The sequence below is a fragment of the Gordionus sp. m RMFG-2023 genome, chromosome 3 (genome assembly GCF_954871325.1).
Source record: "Gordionus sp. m RMFG-2023 chromosome 3, tfGorSpeb1-WG-v2, whole genome shotgun sequence".
In the NCBI taxonomy this organism is placed as follows: domain Eukaryota; kingdom Metazoa; phylum Nematomorpha; class Gordioida; order Chordodea; family Parachordodidae; genus Gordionus; species Gordionus sp. m RMFG-2023.
Genome location: NC_088777.1, coordinates 33,477,298 through 33,501,932, shown reverse-complemented (window position 1 = coordinate 33,501,932; position 24,635 = coordinate 33,477,298). Strand labels below are relative to the sequence as shown.

Genomic DNA, 24,635 nt, shown 5'->3' with positions numbered 1-24,635 from the left:
AATGTAAAAAAGAGATATTTTCCACCTTTCGATTTTAGGGTTGTATCAACTCCTTGAAGTACAATCACAAAGTAAATTTTTTATTCCATTAAATTTTCTCATCTTTGTCCAATCACTATTATCGCCACATTAATAAAATTTATGACATTCATCAGATTAATAAATTATAGCAACTGAACTGAAATGGAAATATACTGTAATTTGTGTTAAAAATAGCTAAGTTATTTTTAATAATATATGAGACATGTTCAATTCATTCAATTTTAGCTCCACTTATATTTTTTATATTTCTATATCCATTTTTATACAATTTTGTCTTTGATATCATAATTAGAAAAAAGACTCGTCAGGAAGCAAGAACTTAGCAAGAATCAAGTAAGGAAATCAATAATCTATTTCTTCCCCAATTCCTGAGTCACAATAGTGGCAATTTCATCATCAGAGATTACACGAATTAAGTACTGAAATGGATAGAAATTCAATTCGACAATCTACCTATGATGCTGAATATTGTTTCATGTCTTGTTGTGATAAGCGTTGACCTTGTATTTTTGATTAAACAATAAGAGAACTTAATAAAAATTTATTATCAAAAATGCTTATCAAGTCCATACTAAATCCCTCACTAATTAAAGCATTCTTTGTCAAAGAATAATATAAATCCAAGGTCGAATTATCTGTTTGGCTCAATGTTTTAAATAAAACTTTTTTTCTTAGTGCCTTGCAAATTTTATTTATTTCGGCCAAAGCTCCATCCAAAATCTTTATTTTTAGGACCCTAGCCATAATTTTAAATTTTAGGCCTGAGCCTGTCCTGTCCCAAATTTAATTGAAAAATATAACTAAACGCATATTTAAACAATAAATTAATATAAAAATTTAATTCCTTTTCCCTAATCTTTAGAGAAGTCTATTTTATTGCTTAGAATCTTTTTTATATTTTTTAAGTCAAAAAAATCAAAAGCCTTAACCCTATTTAAAAAATAATATTTTTAGATCCAAGCCCGACTTTAACTTAATTTCCAGGTTCAACTAAGTCTGTCTAAAGGCCGATAAATATAAAATTGTAGTTTTCATCAAACTCCATTCCCGATATCGCAACAGATGCAATTCATTTTAAATAATGCATTCGCGACAATGAATTCGCGATAATGCATTCGCGATAATACATTTGCGATAATACATTTGCGATAATACATTTGCGATAATACATTTGCGATAATACATTTGCGATAATACATTTGCGATAATGCATTCGCGCTAGCTAATACATTCGTGATAATGCATTCGCTAAAATATTTTCGCTATATTATACTCGCTATAATGCATTAGCGGTAATGCATTAGCGGTAATGCGTTCGATATAATATCTTATATAGAAACCTTCAATTGACGGTTTTGGTTTTTTAGGTAGGACAAAATTGTGGTGCTTCTATTTAATCAAAAATATTGGTTTCTCTATAAATATGTGAAACCCCAAGTAGAGATCGGCACTTTTCGACACTCAATATATTAAAGCCATCGCATAAATCTAAATGTGTATCATTAGAGATTAATGAATTCTTAGTTATCTATATTAAAAAGATTTATGAATAAAATTTGTATAATAAAATAGAAAGAAAATTATATTTAGAAACGTGTTCCGAAACGCAGAACGAACGGGAATGTGACATATTTTTTACCCAAACAACTGGTTAAAACCTTTTCTTAATTAAAATTAGAATAAGATTCTCGTCCGTCATATATCCATAAGGGTAAAGTTAAGAACCCTTCTAAAGGCTAATTTAGATAGCTGACATATAAATGCAATATATAAAAATTTTAAAAATGGTTGGTTCAGTTTAGATTCTCTTTAATAACGGTTAATTTATATTTAACAAATCGTTTCAGGGTTGGTTTAGCTGAGTTAATAATCAAGCTAAACCTTGATATGAACTATAAAAAATTTTACAAAAAAACCATTGTTGAAACAAATAAAGTCATCGAAAAAATACAACAAATAAACTGAATTGTATTATTAAAATGTTAATTTTGATATATTTTTCAAATCCCGCATAAATTTTTTGAACTCTCTAGTTGTCCCATATATAATATTTCTCTATAAAATCAAGATCTAGAAAATAATTCTCTACAATGTAATTCTCTACAAAATAATTCTCTACAAAATAATTCTCTATAAAAGTAATTCTCTTTAAAATCCTTCTCTAACATTCTCTATAAAATCATTCTCTTTGAAGTCATTCTCTATTAAGGACCTTCTCTATAAAATATTCTCTTTAAAATCATTCTCTATAATTGACATTCTCTATAAAACCATTCTCTATAAACGGCATTCTCTATAAAATCATTCTCTTTGAAGTCATTCTCTTTAAAGGACATTCTCTATAAAATAATTCTCTATAAAACAATTCTCTATAAATGCATTCTCTATTTCTCTATAAAATACAATCTCTATAATGGTTTCTCTATAAAGACGTGGAACCTTTTTATTTAATAGGAATTAAGATATAATTTAGAACTAAAAGATTTTTCTACTTTTAAAACAGGTTGTGAGTAATTATGAGAAGAATAATCATCAGCTCATTATTCTTCTCAAAAAGGATTAATTTCAGATAAAAATTCATTAGTTTTACAAGAATGGGATAAGAATGTAATGAAAAATATTAAAATGCCCATAAAATACAAACGAGGATCAATACACAAAAGGCCTAAAAAAATGCAAAAAAAGAGTATTATTTAAAAATTATAAAATATTTCATAGTTAGCAATTTTTGAAAATGATATTATAATATACATGTATTTTAAAAAAAGATTTTTCCCAAGCTAATCAAAATATGACTGAAACGATTAACCTACCAGCTTCCAATACAGAAAACACTCAACTATATGATATCACTAAAAATTAAATGTTTATTGTTTATTAAAATACATTAGCAGTCAAATTATCTTCATCTCAAATTATTTCAAAAAATATGTTAGGCACTCAAGTTAAGATACCAGAGAGTAAACATTTTACTCAACAAAAAAATAGCAACAAACTTATATTCCCAATATCATTTTCAAAATATACCAAAAAATTTAAACTATTCCAGCTAGTATATTTTGTGTTTTAATTTTTATTAAATATAAAATAAAAATAGCATTCGAATTCTCTTTATCTCAAAATATTTCAAAAAATATATTAGGCACTCAAATTAAGCTACCAAATAGTAAACATTTTTCCTTTATTTTATATAACAAAAATTATAGCAACCAAAACTTTAGACTACACTGGATATTCTCTTCAAAATCTTTCAAAATTTTTTTAGGAAACCATAAATAAAACAAATAATTATATATTTAGAATATTTATATTAAATTTAAAAATATATAGGAACCAAATACAATCTAATAGAGCTTCCAGAAAACATTACAATCAAGATTTCAAAAACCTAATAAAAAGCAATTTATAATTTATATTGTATTCTAATATATCAAATTTTATTTCTGTATATATATTTACAATTATAATATATTATTGTATTTTATAATACATAATTTTAATTATATATATATAGAATTATAATATATTATTGTATTCTTACAAATTTTATTTCTATATATATATTTTCAATATATTTCTAAAATATAGAATAAAAAATATAAAATAGATTCTTGTGTTATAAATAACAAACATTCAATATTTTCAACAAAAAAAACAATAAAAATAATTCTTTATGTTAAATTATATTGTTTAAGATATATTCATAGGAGGATTCATAGAATAGTTTTTTGCAATGCCTGATCACCATTAAAAATATTATAAGAATTACACAATATAATAAATATTAAAATAAAGTAAATTTTTAGGTTTGAATGATTTAAACAAAGTATAAAACAGTGAAAATCCTATAAATAGAAATATTAGGAGTAACATAATTAACAAAGTTATAATACTAAGAATTATTTGAAACAATTTATTGAAGAGATCAAAATTTGAAGCCTTTCCTAAATTTTCAATGACATAAGAATAAGCTGTAGACATTGATGTTCATGTTTTTCACAAGTCCCTTGCAATTTATTTTAGTATCTTTCAGCCAATTTATTTTTATGTCATGTAAAAAAATAATAGCATATTTGGGATTTGATTAAGAAATCTGTCACCATGTCTTAATAAGCTAACAAAAATATTTTACTTTTATATATAAAATATCAAACTGAATAAATATTATTTAGTAAATTTTGATATTACATTCACCTTACGATTAAAATAAAAAATTGTATTTATAAATCTTAGAACAGGCCATGCATCTATATAAATATGAAAAGCATAACAAGTCTGGTGTACCAGGATATATAGGTTGTTTTACTTTATTAACATTATATGAAAAAATTGCATGAAGGTTAATTTATATAATGAAATATTACATTTTTAATAGTATCAAAAGATTATAATAAAAACCTAATTCATGATTAAATAAGACATTCAATTAATCCCATTAATTGACCCTATTGTTTGGGAATATTGTTAAATTCCTCAACATCTATAAAAAATTTTAACAATTGGAATATAAATGTTTTAAATATAATAATTTGAAAAGGTATTCTTCTCATAATTACTCACAAACTGTTTTAAAGTAGAAAAAAATATAATAATTTTATAAGGTATTCTTCTCATAATTACCAAACTGTTTTAAAGTAGAAAAATCTTTTAGTTCTAAATTATATCTTAATTTCTATTAAATAAAAATATATTAAATAAGTATCAATTTTAAAATTACTATTTTTTCCATTAGATAAAAAATACGTAAAAAAATTTATTATTGTTTGTTAAAGAAAAAAAAACAAGCGTGTTGAATAAAAAAATAAAATAACTTTATATGACACCATTTATTGTTGTTAAATAAAGGCTATTGTTACTTGCAACTATTGTTGAATTTAAAAAATTATAAAAAAAGTAAAATTTTCATTTTTTAAAGAACGCATGTTGTTTTTTTTTTACCATTAACAATATTTATTTATTTCAAAATAATTTTTTTTTTATTTATAAATAAATATTTTTTTTTTCATAAATAAAAATTATTTTATTAAAAATGGAAATTGTGAAATAGATACCATTGCAGGTAAAAAATATATTTTTTTAAGCCAAATATTTATTTATGGTATTAGTCCCTCCTATGATCGAATCAAGCCCTACTGGAAATTATGAGATAGATACAACTCTTGCAGGTAAAAAATATTATTTATTATTATTACATACCTTTTATAGTAAATGTTAGATATTCGTCATTCTTCATTTTAAAAGAATGGCTAAATAAATACGAAATTTCTAATGCGACAAATTATTCAATACACCGTTCTAAAAAATCGAAGGACCCAATACTTAAATTATACAAGTCTGCCACCATCTTCCCCACAATTTTTATTCTCCAAATTATTGACTCTAAAAGCTTTTAAAAGAGTCAACCTTGAAATAAAATATTCTTTTAATATAACTTATGAAGATTTCAATGTTAGTGAAAATTTATGTAATTGTTGTTTCCAGCAAAGGTATCTTTTACCTTGTAAACATATTTTCAGATACAGGGAAGATAACAATATCTCCCTCTTCCTTATGTGCTTTAAGGTGGTGGAAGGAATACAATTTATACCCATATTTAAGTGAAAATAGTATAAATTATGAAGAGGAAAGGGATGATAACATTGATATAGAAATTATTTCAAAAAATACTAAAAATAAATGTGAATTAACAGATATAGAAATATATAAAATGACACAAGAATATTTTCAAAATAATATTGGCAACTTTATTAAGGAGCTACCAAATGACCTGATGATTATATGCTTTCAGGAATTAAAAGAAACATGTGAAAAGGTAAGTAACCTAGAATATCTTAAAAGCAAAAAAAGAATAAATACATTGGAAAACAAAGAGAATATTAATAGTTTACCATCATCTTCTAATTCCTTAAAATTAGTTAAAAATTTAAAAATGCCTGAAAAAATAAATAGAAAAAAATGCAGTACACTATTTTTAACAAAAAAAAGCTTTAAATAAAGAAATAGATAATGAAATCAATCTTTCTATAATGCAGGATATCACGAATCAAGAAAATCTACAATTATCCAAAGAGAATCTAGAACTACCCAAAGAAAATCTACAATTATCCAAAGAGAATATAGAACTACCTATACAGGATCAATTACAATTACCTAAAACCTTGTCATTTCACAAATTGCATTCGAAATTATTATAATTGTTTTATTATAATAATATATTTAAATAGTGTAATCATATTTAAAATACAAATGTTATGAAAAATGTTGGGTTTGGACCGATGGGTCCCCCAGTCTGAAGGGGAATAATACAGTCCGTGATCGGGGGTCCGGGATGGTCAATGACTATTTCCAGGGGGCCGGGTTTTATCGATTTAGTCATGGAATCACTTGGACAACGTAAGTTTCAAAGTTTATTCGAATCAGAGAAATTACAATAAAAAAAAGAAATTCTATTACAAAAAAAAAATATTTAATGACTAATGGTGTTTTTCTTTCCACCTTTATAATTTTTAAAACAAAGGGGGAAAGAAAAAGTTGTTATTTAATCGCGATATAATCATTCATGAAACTGGTAAGAACCAGTTTCAAATGCAATATAAAAATAAGATATAATATATTAATTTCATAACAAAATAAAAGATGGGAAAACAAAAGAAACAAGGAGAAACAAAAATAAAAGAAATAAGGGGGGGATAGAACATAACAAAAAAGAAATAAATCTTTGCTTAAAAAGAGTCTCAATTTATACAGTTTATTGTAATGCTTATAGTATAAAAAGAATTAAGATATAATTTATTTATCTAAGTTTTGAGTTGTTTTTTTGGTCATCATGGAATTCTTCTGCTATTATCTATTTTTAGTGTAGACTAAATATATATTGTGAAAATTAGATTAAACATGAAAACTTTAATTAATGAGGGAAAAAACATATTTATAATTTATAGCTTAATAAAAATATTTGCTTATGAAGAGTCTCAATTTATCCAGTTTATTGTAATGCCTATAGTATAAAAAGAATTAAGATATAATCTATTTATCTAGGATTTGAGTTGTTTATTTGGTCATTTTCATGGAATTCTTCTGCTATTATCTATTTTTAGTGTAGACATATATATTGTGAAAATTAGATTAAACATGAAAATTTTAATTAATTAGGAAAAAAACATATTTATAGCTTAATAAAAATATTTGCTTATGAAGAGTCTCAATTTATCCAGTTTAATTTAATGCCTATAGTTTAAAAAGAATTAAGATAAGTTTTGAGTTGTATTTTTGGTCATTTTCATGGAATTCTTCTGCTGTTATCTATTATTCGAAATAATAAAAAAATTATTTTGAAATAAATAAATATTGTTAATGGTAAAAAAAACAACATGCGTTCTTTAAAAAATGAAAATTTTACTTTTTTTATAATTTAATACCATAAATAAATATTTGGCTTAAAAAAATATATTTTTTACCTGCAATAGTATCTATTTCACAATTTCCATTTTTAATAAAATAATTTTTATTTATGAAAAAAAATATATTTATTTATAAATAAAAAAAAAATTATTTTGAAATAAATAAATATTGTTATTGGTAAAAAAAACAACATGCGTTCTTTAAAAAATGAAAATTTTACTTTTTTTATAATTTAATACCATAAATAAATATTTGGCTTAAAAAAATATATTTTTTACCTGCAATAGTATCTATTTCACAATTTCCATTTTTAATAAAATAATTTTTATTTTATGAAAAAAAATATATTTATTTATAAATAAAAAAAAAATTATTTTGAAATAAATAAATATTGTTAATGGTAAAAAAAAACAACATGCGTTCTTTAAAAAATGAAAATTTTACTTTTTTTATAATTTTTTAAATGCATCAATAGTTGCAAGTAACAATAGCCTTAAATAAAGAACGCCTTTATATAACAGCAATAAATGGTGTCATATAAAGTTATTTTATTTTTTTATTCAACACGCTTGTTTTTTTTTCTTTAACAAATAAATATTAAAAAAAAGTTGTTTATTATTTTTTTTTAATAAATTTTTTTTTACCTATTTTTTTATCTAATGGAAAAAATATTGTTTTATTATTTAATAAATTTTTTAAATAAAATTTTTTTTTACTTATTTTTTTTATGTAATGGAAAAAATATTGATGCTTTTATTATTTAATATATTTTTATTTAATAGGAATTAAGATATAATTTAGAACTAAAAGATTTTTCTACATTAGAACAGTTTATGAGTAATATAGTATGGACCACAATTTATAACCCAGATTGAAATTTTTCAAATATATTACATGCATATCTTAGTTGAATATATGTTTAATCATTAATTAGGTTTTTATTAAAATCTTATGATACTATTAAAAATATAATATTTCATTATATAAATTAACCTTCATGCAATTTATCTTCATAATATTCATTTAATAACTTTAAAAAAAATTAATGCTAATAATGTAAAACAACCTATATATCCTGGGACACCAGACTTGTTACGCTTTTCATATTTATATAGATGCATGGCCTAAGCTTAATGTTCTAAGATTTATAAATACAATTTTTTATTTTAATCATGTAAGGTGAATGTAATATCAAAATTTACTAAATAATATTTATTCAGTTTGATATTTTATATATAAAAGTAAAATATTTTTGTTAGCTTATTAAGACATGGTGACAGATTTCTTAATCAAATCCCAAATATGGTATTATTTTTTTAACTTTGCTAATTATGTTACCCCTATTATTTCTATTTATAGGATTTTCACAACCTGTTTAATACTTTGTTTAAATCATTCAAACCTAAAAATTTACTTTATTTTAATATTTATTATATTGTGTAATTTATATATTATTTTTAATGGTTATCAGGCATTACAAAAAACTATTCTATGAATCCTCCTATGAATATATCTTAAACAATATAATTTAACATAAAGAATTATTTTTATTGTTTTTTTTGTCAAAAATATTGAATGTTTGTTATTTATAACACAAGAATCTATTTTATATTTTTTATTCTATATTTTAGAAATATATAGAAATAAAATTTGTAAGAATACAATAATATATTATAATTCTATATATATATAATTAAAATTATGTATTATAAATATAGTATAATTGTAAATATATATACAGAAATAAAATTTGAAATAATAGAATACAATATAAATTGCTTTTTATTAGGTTTTTGAAATCTTGATTGTATTGTTTTCTGGAAGCTCTATTAGATTGTATTGTTTTCTGGAAGCTCTATTAGATTGTATTGTTTTCTGGAAGCTCTATTAGATTGTATTTGTTTCCTATATATTTTAAATTAAATATAAACATTCTAAATATATAATAACTATTTGTTTTATTAGAAATGTTAACTATTTGGTAGCTTAATTTGAGTGCCTAAGATATTTTTTGAAATATTTTGAGATGAAGAGAATTTGAATGCTATTTTTATTTTATATATAATAAAAATTAACACAAAATATACTAGCTGGAATAGTTTTTGACTGAGGGCCTAAATTTTTAGGTATATTTTGAAAATGATATTGGGAATATAAGTTTGTTGCTATTTTTTTGTTATATTTAATATAGAAAAGTAAAATGTTTACTCTCTGGTATCTTAACTTGAGTGCCTAAAATATTTTTTGAAATAATTTGAGATGAAGATAATTTGATTGCTAATGTATTTTATATTTAATAAAAATTAAAACACAAAATATACTATCTGGAATAGTTCTTGACATAGGGCCTAAATTTTTAGGTATATTTTGAAAATGATATTGGGAATATAAGTTTGTTGCTATTTTTTTGTTATATTTAATATAGAAAAGTAAAATGTTTACTCTCTGGTATCTTAACTTGAGTGCCTAAAATATTTTTTGAAATAATTTGAGATGAAGATAATTTGATTGCTAATGTATTTTATATTTAATAAAAATTAAAACACAAAATATACTATCTGGAATAGTTCTTGACATAGGGCCTAAATTTTTAGGTATATTTTGAAAATGATATTGGGAATATAAGTTTGTTGCTATTTTTTGTTATATTTAATATAGAAAAGTAAAATGTTTACTCTCTGGTATCTTAACTTGAGTGCCTAAAATATTTTTTGAAATAATTTGAGATGAAGATAATTTGATTGCTAATGTATTTTAATAAACAATAAACATTTAATTTTTAATGATACCACATAGTTGAGTGTTTTCTGTATTGGAAGCTGGTAGGTTAATCGTTTCAGTCATATTTTAATTAGCTTGGGAAAAATCTTTTTTTAAAATACATGTATAATATAATGACATTTTCAAAATTTGCTAACTATGAAATATTTTATAATTTTTAAATAATACTCTTTTTTTGCATTTTTTTAGGCCTTTTGTGTATTGATCCTCGTTTGTATTTTATGAGCATTCTAATATTTTTCATTATATTCTTATCCCATTCTTGTAAAACTAATGAATTTTTATCTGAAATTAATCCTTTTTGAGAAGAATAATGAGCTGATGATAATAGCTCTATAATAAATAAAACATTTACTTGAAATTCTAGGAATACAGGAAGAATCACTTATGACCTCCAAAATTTGACCTACAAACATTCATTAGAGAAAATTTAAAATGGTTAGTATAATAACTTGTTTTGGCAATAGGAGAAGAATCACCTGTGTTGACTAAAATATCTATAATCTTTCATTAGAGAAATATTATGATTGGTATAATAACTTGTTTCAGCTATAGGAGAAGAATCACCTGTGTTGACTAAGATTTGATCTATAATTAAAAAAAAATTTTAAATGGTTGGTGTAATAACTTGTTTCAGCAATACAGGAAGAAGCAGCTATGGTAGGTAAATTTTGACCTATAATATATGATTAATAAATGTAAAATTGATATATATATTAACTTATCTTTGGGATTTCATTATCATATAAAATCTTTCTAACACAAATCTGAATCCATTTTCATTAGGTTTAAGTTTAAAAATAACTTTGCTATTGCACCCTTGTTTAAAGGATCTCTTTTCTCTTAAGCCTGTTGAACTAGATTTGAAAATCCGACCTCCTCTTTTGCAATTGTATGTTGTTTTATATTTATATATTGGATCATGATGAGGCTTAGAACGGGAGATATAATAATTTGAAAAGGTATTCTTCTCATAATTACTCATAAACTGTTCTAATGTAGAAAAATCTTTTAGTTCTAAATTATATCTTAACCTATTAAATAAAAATATATTAAATAATAAAAGCATCAATATTTTTTCCATCAGATAAAAAAAATAAGTAAAAAAAAATTTTATTTTAAAAATTTATTAAATAATAAAACAATATTTTTTCCATTAGATAAAAAAAATACGTAAAAAAAATAAAAAAAAATAATAAACAACTTTTTTTTAATATTTATTTGTTAAAGAAAAAAAAACAAGCGTGTTGAATAAAAAAATAAAATAACTTTATATGACACCATTTATTGCTGTTATATAAAGGCGTTCTAAAAAATTTAACTTTTAGAGAATAGACAGATTTTACTATTTAAAGTAAATTATTTAATAAAATTAATTTAATATAAATAAAAATTTATTAATATAAATATAAGAAAATATATAATTTTAATATTAATTAGTTATATATATTAATAATATAATATAATATTATAAAAAATTTATATATTAATAAATAAATTGTATAATATAATTTTATATTTTAATATATTTAATATTAAATTAGATATAAAGAAAAAATGTATTAAATTGTAAGATTATAAGATTTTATTATAATATAATAATTAATATTATATACATAATTAATAAAATTTATTTAATATATTTATTATATATATTGCATATTTTAATATTATTGATATAATTAATTTAAAATGAAATAATAAATAGAATTTATTCAATATTATACTTATTTTTTTAAATAATTTATATTAGATGGTATTAAAACAATTTTCTTCTGCATTAGAGAACTTATCTATTTAATAATAGAACTATAGATTAATTTTTTTGTAATTCTAAAAAAATAACCAAGAATGGTAAAACTAGTAGCCATTTACTTATGTCGTTTTCTGAATATTATTTCATGAGACTTGTAGATGGGTAGAAAATAAAAATCAATTTGAGGGTAAAGGGGTAATAGATATTTATTATTTCTATAAATATCACATTTAGTCATATATTTTAATTTTTTTGTTATTTCTAATCATTAATGGGATTGTTAATTTTTTTTTTATTGGAACTCTAAAAATAAAATTTGTATAGTAGGTATTTATACTTATTATTCCTTCAAATATCTTATTAACTCAAATTTTTTTGAGATTTCTAATAATTAATGGGATCGTTAATTTTTTTTTTATTGGAACTCTATAAATAAAATTTTTATAGTACGTATTTATACTTAATATTCCTTCAAATATCTTATTAACTCAATTTTTTTTGAGATTTCTAATAATTAATGGGATCGTTAATTTTTTTTTTATTGGAACTCTATAAATAAAATTTTTATAGTAGGCATTTATACTTAATATTCCTTCAAATATCTTATTAACTCAATTTTTTTTGAGATTTCTAATAATTAATGTGATCGTTAATTTTTTTTTATTGGAACTCTATAAATAAAATTTTTATAGTAGGTATTTATACTTATTATTCCTTCAAATATCTTATTTACTTAAATTTTTCTTGAGATAATTAATGGGATCGTTAATTTTTTTTTTATTGGAACTCTATAAGTAAAATTTTTATAGTAGGTATTTATACTTAATATTCCTTCAAATATCTTATTAACTCAAATTTTTTAGAAATTTCTAATAATTAATGGGATCGTTAATTTTTTTTTATTGGAACTCTATAAATAAAATTTTTATAGTAGTATTTATAATTAATATTCCTTCAAATATCTTATTAACTCAAATTTTTTTTAGATTTATAATATTTAATGGTATCGTTAATTTTTTTTTCATTGGAACTCTATAAATAAAATTTTTATAATAGGTATTTATACTTAATATTCCTTCAAATATTTTATTAACTCAAATTTTTTTTGAGAATTCTAATAATTAATGGGATCGTTAATTTTTTTTTATTGGAAATCTATAAATAAAATTTTTATAGTAGGTATTTATACTTATTATTCCTTCAAATATCTTATTTACTCAAATTTTTCTTGAGATTTCTAATAATTAATAGGATCGTTAATTTTTTTTTATTGGAACTCTATAAATAAAATTTTTATAGTAGGTATTTATACTTAATATTCCTTCAAATATCTTATTAACTCAAATTTATTTGAGATTTCTAATAATTAATGGGATCGTTAATTTTTTTTTTATTATAACTCTATAAATAAAATTTTTATAGTACGTATTTATACTTAATATTCCTTCAAATATCTTATTAACTCAATTTTTTTTGAGATTTCTAATTATTAATGTGATCGTTAATTTTTTTTTATTGGAACTCTATAAATAAAATTTTTATAGTAGGTATTTATACTTATTATTCCTTCTAATATCTTATTTTCTAATCATTAACGGGATTGTTAATTTTTTTTTTATTGGAACTCTAAAAATAAAATTTTTATAGTAGGTATTTATACTTATTATTCCTTCAAATATCTTATTAACTCAAATTTTTTTGAGATTTCTAATAATTGATGGGTTCGTTAATTTTTTTTTTATTGGAACTCTATAAATAAAATTTTTATAGTAAGTATTTATACTTAATATTCCTTCAAATATCTTATTAACTCAATTTTTTTTGAGATTTCTAATAATTAATGGGATCGTTAATTTTTTTTTTATTGGAACTCTATAAATAAAATTTTTATAGTACGTATTTATACTTAATATTCCTTCAAATATCTTATTAACTCAATTTTTTTTGAGATTTCTAATAATTAATGGGATCGTTAATTTTTTTTTTATTGGAACTCTATAAATAAAATTTTTATAGTAGGCATTTATACTTAATATTCCTTCAAATATCTTATTAACTCAATTTTTTTTGAGATTTCTAATAATTAATGTGATCGTTAATTTTTTTTTATTGGAACTCTATAAATAAAATTTTTATAGTAGGTATTTATACTTATTATTCCTTCAAATATCTTATTTACTTAAATTTTTCTTGAGATAATTAATGGGATCGTTAATTTTTTTTTTATTGGAACTCTATAAGTAAAATTTTTATAGTAGGTATTTATACTTAATATTCCTTCAAATATCTTATTAACTCAAATTTTTTAGAAATTTCTAATAATTAATGGGATCGTTAATTTTTTTTTATTGGAACTCTATAAATAAAATTTTTATAGTAGTATTTATAATTAATATTCCTTCAAATATCTTATTAACTCAAATTTTTTTTAGATTTATAATATTTAATGGTATCGTTAATTTTTTTTTCATTGGAACTCTATAAATAAAATTTTTATAATAGGTATTTATACTTAATATTCCTTCAAATATTTTATTAACTCAAATTTTTTTTGAGAATTCTAATAATTAATGGGATCGTTAATTTTTTTTTATTGGAAATCTATAAATAAAATTTTTATAGTAGGTATTTATACTTATTATTCCTTCAAATATCTTATTTACTCAAATTTTTCTTGAGATTTCTAATAATTAATAGGATCGTTAATTTTTTTTTATTGGAACTCTATAAATAAAATTTTTATAGTAGGTATTTATACTTAATATTCCTTCAAATATCTTATTAACTCAAATTTATTTGAGATTTCTAATAATTAATGGGATCGTTAATTTTTTTTTTATTATAACTCTATAAATAAAATTTTTATAGTACGTATTTATACTTAATATTCCTTCAAATATCTTATTAACTCAATTTTTTTTGAGATTTCTAATTATTAATGTGATCGTTAATTTTTTTTTATTGGAACTCTATAAATAAAATTTTTATAGTAGGTATTTATACTTATTATTCCTTCTAATATCTTATTTTCTAATCATTAACGGGATTGTTAATTTTTTTTTTATTGGAACTCTAAAAATAAAATTTTTATAGTAGGTATTTATACTTATTATTCCTTCAAATATCTTATTAACTCAAATTTTTTTGAGATTTCTAATAATTGATGGGTTCGTTAATTTTTTTTTTATTGGAACTCTATAAATAAAATTTTTATAGTAAGTATTTATACTTAATATTCCTTCAAATATCTTATTAACTCAATTTTTTTTGAGATTTCTAATAATTAATGTGATCGTTAATTTTTTTTTTATTGGAACTCTATAAATAAAATTTTTATAGTAGGTATTTATACTTATTATTCCTTCAAATATCTTATTTACTAAAATTTTTCTTGAGATTTCTAATAATTAATGGGATCGTTAATTTTTTTTATTAGAACTCTATAAATAAAATTTTTATAGTAGGTATTTATACTTAATATTCCTTCAAATATCTTATTTACTATTTTTTTGTTATTTCTAATATGGGATCGTTAATTTTTTTTCTTACTAAGAACTCCTTTCTTAAAATTTTTATGTAAATATTTATATATTATAATTATGGCTACAAATGAATATTTCTTTTAATTCGAGTGCATAATTTGACAACACAAAACATTAAATTATTATTGATTATGAAATTTTTCTGAAAATTAGCGAATATAATTTTATTTATTCATGCCTGTGTAGACAATAATAAAAATGTATTTTATAAGAATTTAATTACATATATATATATCAAGAATAAAAAAAATAATTTTATAATAGTGCGCGAAACAATAATATAAACGTACAATATGAAAGATGATAATTTTGAATTGAAATAAATTATACAAAAAATATATCGACAATAATAAGTTATACAAACTGATAAAAAAAAATATACAAAGGAAGGGTTTAGTGCACTATTCAAGCATTCCAATGTCATTAACATTATGATCTACAATTATATATAATTTATATAGCCATTTTTGAATAAAATATACCTTTTATTTTTGAATTCTAAAGTAATGCTTCTTTTTTTTTACTGTATTCATAAAAGCTTGTAAACTGAGTAATAAATAGCTGCAATATAATAAGATAAGTATAAGATTTATAGATTATTGAATTATAAAGTAAGGTTACTCTTCCTTTTTTTTAAATGCAATATGGTTTAATTGTAATATTCATAAAAGCTTGTAAATTGAGTAATAAAGAGCTGCAATATAATAAGATTTTTAAAAATATAGTAAATATAATTTTACAGTTATTTAGCCTAATTGATAATAAAGAGCTGCAATATGATATTTATAAAAGCTTGTAAATTGAGCAATAAAGAGTTGCAATATGATATTTACAAAATTTTGTAAATTGAGCAATAAAGAGCTGCAATATAAGATATTTAAACATAAAATAAATATACTTTTACTGTAATATAGCTTAATTGATAATAAACAGCTACAATTTGATATTTATCTTAATTGAGCAATAAAGAGCTGCAATATGATATTTATAAAAGCTTGTAAATTGAGCAATAAAGAGCTGCAATATAAGATATTTAAACATAAAATAAATATACTTTTACTGTAATGGAGCTTAATTGATAATAAATAGCTACAATTTGATATTTATAAAAGTCTGTAAATTAAGCAGTAAGCTTAAGATATTTGAGCATGCAAAAAGCTTAATGGAAATTTAAGCATATAAATTTTAAGCTTATCCGAAATTTACCGAAAAGTTTACCGACAAAATACCTAATTATAACTAAAGAATAGTAAAGGCGGTACGATACGAACTATAAAATGGCGTTACAGCTGATTTCAATGTGTGGGCGTTTTTTTATGCATGATCGCCAATCTATAGTTATATATATATCATTGTATGATAAATAAAATTGGAGTTATTTTAATATAGATTTATATTATTGTTGATATTTTTACAATCACTTCATTATAGAAAATCAAACTAGTGTTACCTAATCGGTCCAAAAGTGTTTAACACATTTTTCTAGACATGTCTTGACCAAAATTATAAGAAATTATAAAAACGGTAAATAATAGGAATAAGCCACAAAAGGGACCCAGCAAAAAGCTGATAAAAGTGGGCCAAAATGTGGAGTTTGGGGGCATATCCCTCCCTCCCCCCTAAAATGATGCCCCTTAAAAAATTGCCTTCGAGGCCGCAGCATTGCCTCCCCGTTAATAAAAGTTAATATTTTTTAGTTTCAAAAATATATTTTTAAAGATTTAAATCCATGAAAATTTTTTATTAGGACCAAGCGAGCCGGTCCCATAGGGTTGGGTTGGATTCTTCGGCCCGGGTTTAGGGTTAGGCCTATTTTTTTGACTTGGGCTCTGAGTCGAAAAAACCAACCAACTAAAAATACTATTAGGAAGAAACCTAGGAGAACTGAAATCTAAAATCTTTGAAAATAGAAGAGGCAAATTTACAGAAGAACGCTAAGGTGGTGGATATAATTGGAATGAAAACATCTTAAATTTAGGAATATTTGGAACTTTTGAGTAGTGTTGTTTTGTTCTAGTAAGTAAGATATTGGGTTAGAATAGATATATCATTCACTCATTTTAATTTGTGATGATTTCAAAAACTCCACTAACATTGTTTTACAATTATATACATATAATTATATTAACTGTTATATTTATTATTTTCTTATCAATTCTTATATATCTCTATGTAAATTTCCCACCATTATTAGAGTAAATTAAAAATTAGTTAAGTTTTTCTAATACTTTTTTTAGTAATGAAAAGAAAATTCTCAAATTACCAACAAGTATAGATGATGCAAAATCCTTAGGCAAACTTTTATCAGCCTATCAAAATAATTATTATTATTATCTCTTATTTGTATTTGCTCTCTCTTATATTTTGTAAATATTTAGAATATGTATTTTAACTATGAAATCATTTAGTCTACAAACATTTGCTATTCCTGGATCCTTATTTTTAAATGTTTTATCAGGTTATTTATACTCATTTCCACTTGCATTGCTTTTAGTTTGCACAGTAAAGTAAATTTAAAGAATATTATTTTATATTTTATTTATCAGTGTTCTTCAATTGGTGCTTCCTTATGTTATTTTTTATCAAATTTTGCTGGCAAAAAGTTAATAAATTATTACTTTCCTAATCACATTTCTGATTTATCTGCAAAGGTAAAATTATATTCATTTATATAAATAATTTGTTATTTTAGGTCAATAAGCATAGATCTAACATCTTAAATTATATAATATTTTTGAGGATAACTCCCATTTTGCCTAATTGGTTGATAAATCTTGTGTGCCCAATTTTAAACATTCCTTTAAAACCTTATTTCATTGGAACATTTTTAGGTAACCAAATAAGTGGAATTAAAAACTTTATTTTAATAAATTTATTGGAAAATATTGGAGTTGCATAACTATAAATGATGATTCATGTAGATGTTGATTTTAAATTAGTTATATAATTAAGGTTTTATTTTTAAACTAAAATCCAATGGAAATATATTTTAGAGACCCACTCATTCAAGGATATAAGCTGACCTTACTTTTATTTTTAATTTATTAAGTTATTAGTCTTATGTATCATCTTATATACAACATATAAGACATTTTTTAAATATTAATAAATCATTGTACAATTTAATATATTTTTATTTGATTGAATTTATTCTAAAATTAGTTCATAGTTGTCATTTTCTCAATTATATTTATGCAATAAAGAAGAAATTATTATCAATGAAGGTGTATAGTGACAATACAAAATTTAATTTTATTTTTTTAAGAGGGGGTGGGGTGCTTGCAACACAGAGTAGCCCTCTCTACTCCCCTAAGGAGATCTCAACATTATTGGCTCATGGGGATGGGGGTAGAAATTGGGTTTACAGTTCAGGCTTACAGATCTTAGATATTGATTATTCATTTATTCTTAAACTTTATTATTGATTGATAATGAATGTAGGATATTTTTCTTTCTTTTAATATTTTAATTTAGAATTTAATTATAATAAATGGGATAATTTGACATATCACATAGTATAATTCATGCAACATTCTAAACAACCATATTATAATATTCTACATTGCAATACTATTAGGCAGTTAAACAATCACCCAATATTATACATAATAAAAACATTATAAAACATCTTTTAATGAATATAATATACAGTAATAATATGATTTGTTGTAACACATTTTCATAAAGTGAAAAAACATTCTTATATAGTTAAATAACTTTCCATAATTATTGTAAAAAACATTTTGATATAATATAAATTTTTTAAAAAAATTTTGATTTTTGATAAAAAATTTTTAAAAGTTTTTAAACTTTAATGAAGACTAACATCAAAGTTATGAATCAAATAGTTATTTTGGACACAAGTCTAAGTGGAAAAATGAGAATTCCAAAAAAAAATTTTAATAATAAAAGTTATTAAACTTTAATGAAGACTAATGTCAAAGTTATGAATCGAATATAGTTTTTTTTTATGTTTTGGACATAAATTTAAGTGGAAAAATTAGAATTTTAAAAGATATTATATAAAAAAAATTTTCAAGATTTTTACAATACCTTTTTTAAATTTAAAGCATTATTCCAATATTTTACTTTTAGTTATCCAAAGAATGGAAATCAGGATAAGAAATTTGATAATTTCTTAAATAAACATGAGTGAAAACTTAAATTTAGGGTTTTCAGATAATTCTTATTTGTTTAGAATTTTTTATGATCAATTCGAAACACCAAAATAAAAAAAACCATTTATTATTTATTTATTCTTTGTAAATAAAATATTACACAATATAAATCAATTACAAATTCAATCATTTAAAGGAATGCATCGAATTCCCTCTTCAATAAACTTTATGGTGTGAGAATAAAAATTTGAAAAATTATATGTAAAATAATTGCCTAAAATACTCGTAACAATTGAAATAACTTCATTTCAGTTATTGGGTTTGGGAGAATTTGATCTATATTGATTTTTAATTACTCCGAAAAAATTTTCTATCTGATTTAATTGCGGCGAATAGGGTGGCAAAAATATGATATTTGGATAATTCTCACTAATTATCCTCGCTCGATGTATAGAAGCATTATCCATTATAAGTAATGAATTTGATGGTAAAAGTGCAAATAATTTATCCAGATATGCCTTGATTATTGCAGTAAAAGCCCCATCTATTATTTTGAATTTTTTCAATCCACTTATTCCTATTGTGCATAGGACTGATATATTTTTCCTCTTGGAGGAAGGTAACTTAACAGATGGCCGTTTCCTCAAAGGTGCCCACCCATAATGAGAAATAATGTGGTTATTAAACCCTTCTCGTCCAGGAAGTATACATTTTCAAAAAAAATATTTATCATCTTGTCACAATATTACTTTCGAATTTAAATTACATCTGGAGAGTTTCAACTATTGGGTTCTTTCCCAACCCTTTTTCGACTCCAGCCCATTAATTTAATGCATTTAGATAGCTGATTCGCTCAACCTTAGATGTGGCGGTAAATGTTTTATAATACTTTTGATTGTATAGCCGTTATTATTACCAAACAATTCAGCTATATGCGATTGAAGTTCTGTAGTGTATTTCTTCTTACGCCCTCGTTGTTTTATTATATAATCAGATAAAGGGTCGTCGTAATATTCAGGAAAAGTTTCCCCTTTGAAACGTTAAACCGAACCAATGGATAAATTTAGATCATGAGCAATTGTCTTTGCATTGGGCTGATCATCAATTGGTTTGCTCAGCCATATTTTAGCCAATTTCATTTTTTCATCGCTCCAATTACCATTTTTTTTCTTCAAACGAATAGGATCAAAATTTGGTTGCTCTTGAATATTAGAATGAATCGATTTGTAATGTCAGTTAGGCATCTAAGGGAATTTGATGGGATAGGTGAATAACTTTGGTATCTATTTGTTATTTCAGATAACCCCCCGAGAGAATTAGAAGTTTCATTAGGTGTATCTAAAATTTTATATATAAGGTTAGTAAATAATAGAATATTATATTAACAAACCTGAAACTGGAGATAGATTCAAAATACTAGCGATAGTAAAATTTGACATTTAAAAATATGGAAATATAGTTTTTATGGAAAAAAAAATTATAAATTATAAAATAAATATTTGAAGTTTAAAATTAAAATTTTCTCAAATTTAAGAAAGAATTATTATAGGTTTTAATTTAAGTTAATTACTCGAAGTTTTTAAAAATAATGTTTTTCTCAAAATTTTCTTTCAAGTTTTTAAAAGTTTTTTTAAAAAAGGATGTATTTTTCTCAACAAGTTTTTACAATAATTATGGAAAGTTAAATTAAAGTGTCGGGGCTTCCGTTATGGGTAGAATGGTTGGTGGCACATCTCGATGATATTTGGTATTCGTCATTTTAGGTTAATAAAAGCAACTACAACAGTTAAATTTTATTTAATTTTAAAACCAAAAAAAAATATAAAAAAATAAGAATTATCTGAAAACCCTAAATTCGAATTTTCTTTCACTTATGTTTATTAAGAAATTATCAAATTTCTTATCCTGATTTCCATTCTTTAGATAACTAAAAGTAACATTAATATATTGTAAAAATACTTTAAATTTAAAAAAATTTATAATGCATTTTTAAAAAAATTATTCTAAAAATCTTAGAAAATTTATATTCTCATTTTCCCACTTAAACTTGGGTCTAAAACATAAAAAAATTATATTCGATTCATAACTTTGACGTTAATCTTCATTAAAGTTTAAAAACTCTTATTATTTAAAAAAAATTATATCAAAAATTATTAAAAATTTTATCAAAATGTTTTTACAATAATTATGGAAAGTTATTTAACTATATAAGAATGTTTTTTCACATTATGAAAATGTGTTACAACAAATCATATTATTACTGTAATATATTCATACATATATTAACATTATATCAATATTATCTATATATGTATTATAATGCAATTATACATGTAATTTCTACATTACTACATTAAATCATCATTTTTAATAGTAGATTTTTGTCAACTGAAAAATAACATTAATATTATCTGGCCAAATAAACTATAAGAAGCTCAGAAGAGAATAAGATTTAAATATTTTACTTTCTGAATAGAGAATGTTTTCTCTTCTATACTGGGCAATAGTGTTGAAAAAGATCCGATTAAGATTATAACCAAAATAACATTATGTAAGCCTAAAGATTTTGCTCATAGCTGGCACAAATGTTTGAACATCTATTTGCCAAATCTCGATGTTTACATGAAATTTAACTAAAAATTTTAATCGGACCGTTTTGAAAAATCGGACTTTTTAACATCACTAATGGACAGAAGATAAAATGTCTTTGCCCTTCATAATATGTGATACAACTGGCAAAGCCTATAGCAAAAAAATTTAGTTCCTTTTGTTATAATTTTTTTTAAAAAAAAACAATTATTTTAAATAAGCATTTTTTTATGCCTTATTTTTTCGCCATATTATTATATAAACAGGCGTAGCACCACCTTCAATTCTAGCCATCCAAATGGGCAAGACCCTTCTTAATATGACGGCATACCCAGATGATGACACAAATAATAATTCGATATTCGACTTAAAATCCATGGCATTTTTATTGATATGTGCTTTGTTTTCCCTCCTGCCTCTCGTGTTTAAACATCGATTTTCCCAAAAATTTGATTAATTTATTTATTATTACAGGCACAATTTTTTTCTAGAGTAGAAATTTTTTAAAGCGACTTATTTATATATAACTATATTAAAGCAAAAATTAGATAATTTTTATCGAAATTGAGTAGAGCAAAAATCTTATATTTTGTGGTCCTATAAATATAAATGTTTTTTGTGGAACCTAGGAAGAGTTCCTGGTCTTAATATTTCCCAAAAAGCGGTTTTCGTTTCTGAAAATTTTAAGAGAGTTTTAAATTTGATTTGGTTCCGAAGGTTCTAAATCCGGTTAATAAGCCATCAAAAAAAATAAAATGAGTTACAAAATCGTTGAACTTTTAAAATATTACTGAACAATTACAATTATATTTTATAACATTTAATGATTTAATAAAAAATATTGTAAATTAGTTGTACTTTTGTTATTAACCAATTTTCTGGAAAATCTTAAAAATTTCTTGTTCCTGCAAATATTTAGAGATTTTGTCCCTGTTTTTATATTCGATATGGGTTATCTTATCATCTTAACCAGAAATTTGGCTTACAAAGAAATATTATTACATTCTTTGGATTTTAAAAATTCGTTTTATTTTTCATAAAATAATTTTAATGATAATGATGCTGGTGAATGGTGAGAATTCTTTAATGATAATTGCTACTGGCATTGGTTAATCACGCTTAAATTATGAATAGGGCGTCGATCTTATCTTAACGTTTTATTTCCATTAAGGTTATTTTTGAACAATAGATCTGTTCATTTTGGTTTATAAACTCATATTTTCGTTCTGTTTTTTATACATCTTGGATTTTAAATCAGAAATAAATATATTTTATTGATCCCCCTACCAAACAAAAATTAAAGAAAATAAGTTTATTTATTTTATTCAGAGACCTGCTGGCCCAGGTCTTTCTTTCTTTCTTTCTTGTATTTTTATTTTTTTAAAATATACCCGGGCCAGGCCTCAAAATTTTTTTTAGAAAAAATCCGGGCCGTGCAAATGGTATTTTTGCAGGGGCCTTGGGTAAGTGAGCTGGGCCGTATTTATATTTTTTTAAAATATACCCGAGCCTGGCCTAAAAAAAATTTTTTTTTAAAAAAATCCGGGCCCTGCAAATAATATTTTTGCAGGTCTCCTATTTTATTAAACTTGATATGGTAACAAGTAACATGTAAAGTAAATAACCAACATAATAAATTTTTACTAAAAGAATTGGAACGGAATATACCGGTTCAAAAGTATTTATAACATTCCTGGTTTCTCAACTTGAGATCATATATAACGTATCATCATGGTTTTGATTCAGAATGATAACGGTTCATTTTGGTTTTAAGACTTGATTCGATACCCTGCTTCTGGAGTCAGGAAAAATTACAGTTGTTTTAATTTACACCAAGTTAATTTTTCATCATATGTAATTATTGGGAGAAGGGGCAATGTGAGAATCTACCTCTCCCCTCTCCAATGCAAAAAAAAATAATATAGATAAAATTATATGTATATATTAATCAAAATTATAACTTTGCTAAAATCATCCTCAATTCCCTTAAAGGAATATATAAAATCAAATGATGACCAGAATAAAATAAACTTATTCAAAATTTCACACCTTAAGGAACGGAAAGCTCACTATGTGACTATTTCGGATAAATAACTCATGCTAGAGCCGCTAAGTAAAATATGAGATTTGGCTAAATTTGGAAACGCGATGCGACCTAACAACCGCCCAATTTTTAAATGAGATATTTTTCTTTACTAAATTACCATCAATGATTATAATTGTCTAAGAAAATTTTTGTTTCTTAAATTTATTAAATCTCCCTTATCTAACCAATACTGACAAATAATTGGAAGAAATAAATCATATTTTTATGATAAAATTGAAGATATTAAACCAGGAGTAGGGTTGGGCAAATTTTCAGAAAATTGTATTCAGATACAGATATTTTATAAAATTTTGTATTTA

General features: G+C 22.5%; 2 protein-coding genes across 18 annotated transcripts; one reads left to right on the top strand and one right to left on the bottom strand.

Annotated features, from left to right (window-relative positions):
* Positions 1-9,120: 9,120 nt before the first annotated feature.
* Positions 9,121-11,298, bottom strand: LOC135925824 (uncharacterized). Of its 17 annotated transcripts, none has more exons than XM_065461325.1 (15): positions 10,946-11,298; positions 10,853-10,900; positions 10,765-10,800; positions 10,677-10,721; positions 10,580-10,630; positions 10,393-10,521; positions 10,233-10,310; positions 10,119-10,187; positions 9,999-10,076; positions 9,886-9,954; positions 9,765-9,842; positions 9,652-9,720; positions 9,531-9,608; positions 9,419-9,487; positions 9,121-9,377 (listed from the first exon to the last, which is right to left on the bottom strand). In XM_065461325.1, exons 7-15 carry the CDS (start codon positions 10,285-10,287, stop codon positions 9,358-9,360), a joined length of 585 nt encoding a protein of 194 aa, XP_065317397.1. In that variant the 5' UTR covers positions 10,288-10,310; positions 10,393-10,521; positions 10,580-10,630; positions 10,677-10,721; positions 10,765-10,800; positions 10,853-10,900; positions 10,946-11,298; the 3' UTR covers positions 9,121-9,357. The 17 variants fall into 17 exon arrangements, with proteins under 17 accessions (XP_065317397.1, XP_065317405.1, XP_065317400.1 ...); XM_065461333.1 differs by having other exon boundaries at positions 10,119-10,142; XM_065461328.1 differs by having other exon boundaries at positions 10,236-10,310.
* A 6,294-nt stretch (positions 11,299-17,592) lies between these two features.
* Positions 17,593-23,013, top strand: LOC135926909 (transmembrane protein 41B-like). The gene is made up of 6 exons (XM_065462842.1): positions 17,593-17,717; positions 17,760-17,888; positions 17,931-18,024; positions 18,069-18,173; positions 18,215-18,353; positions 22,496-23,013. Exons 1-6 carry the CDS (start codon positions 17,593-17,595, stop codon positions 22,684-22,686), a joined length of 783 nt encoding a protein of 260 aa, XP_065318914.1. The 3' UTR covers positions 22,687-23,013.
* The last annotated feature ends 1,622 nt before the right edge of the window (positions 23,014-24,635 follow it).

Excerpts from the sequence above, each read along its gene's own strand:
- LOC135925824 (XM_065461323.1), bottom strand. The coding sequence starts at position 10,287 with ATGACTGAAACGATTAACCTACCAGCTTCCAATACAGAAAACACTCAA. Across the intron at positions 10,077-10,118 it reads TCAAGTTAAGATACCAGAGA|CAACAAACTTATATTCCCAA; the intron begins GTAAACATTTTA and ends AACAAAAAATAG. Across the intron at positions 9,721-9,764 it reads GTCAAGAACTATTCCAGATA|CAATCAAATTATCTTCATCT; the intron begins GTATATTTTGTG and ends AAAATACATTAG.
- LOC135926909 (XM_065462842.1), top strand. The coding sequence starts at position 17,593 with ATGATTTCAAAAACTCCACTAACATTGTTTTACAATTATATACATATA. Across the intron at positions 17,718-17,759 it reads AATTTCCCACCATTATTAGA|TAATGAAAAGAAAATTCTCA; the intron begins GTAAATTAAAAA and ends TACTTTTTTTAG. Across the intron at positions 18,354-22,495 it reads TTTCATTGGAACATTTTTAG|GCGTAGCACCACCTTCAATT; the intron begins GTAACCAAATAA and ends TTATATAAACAG.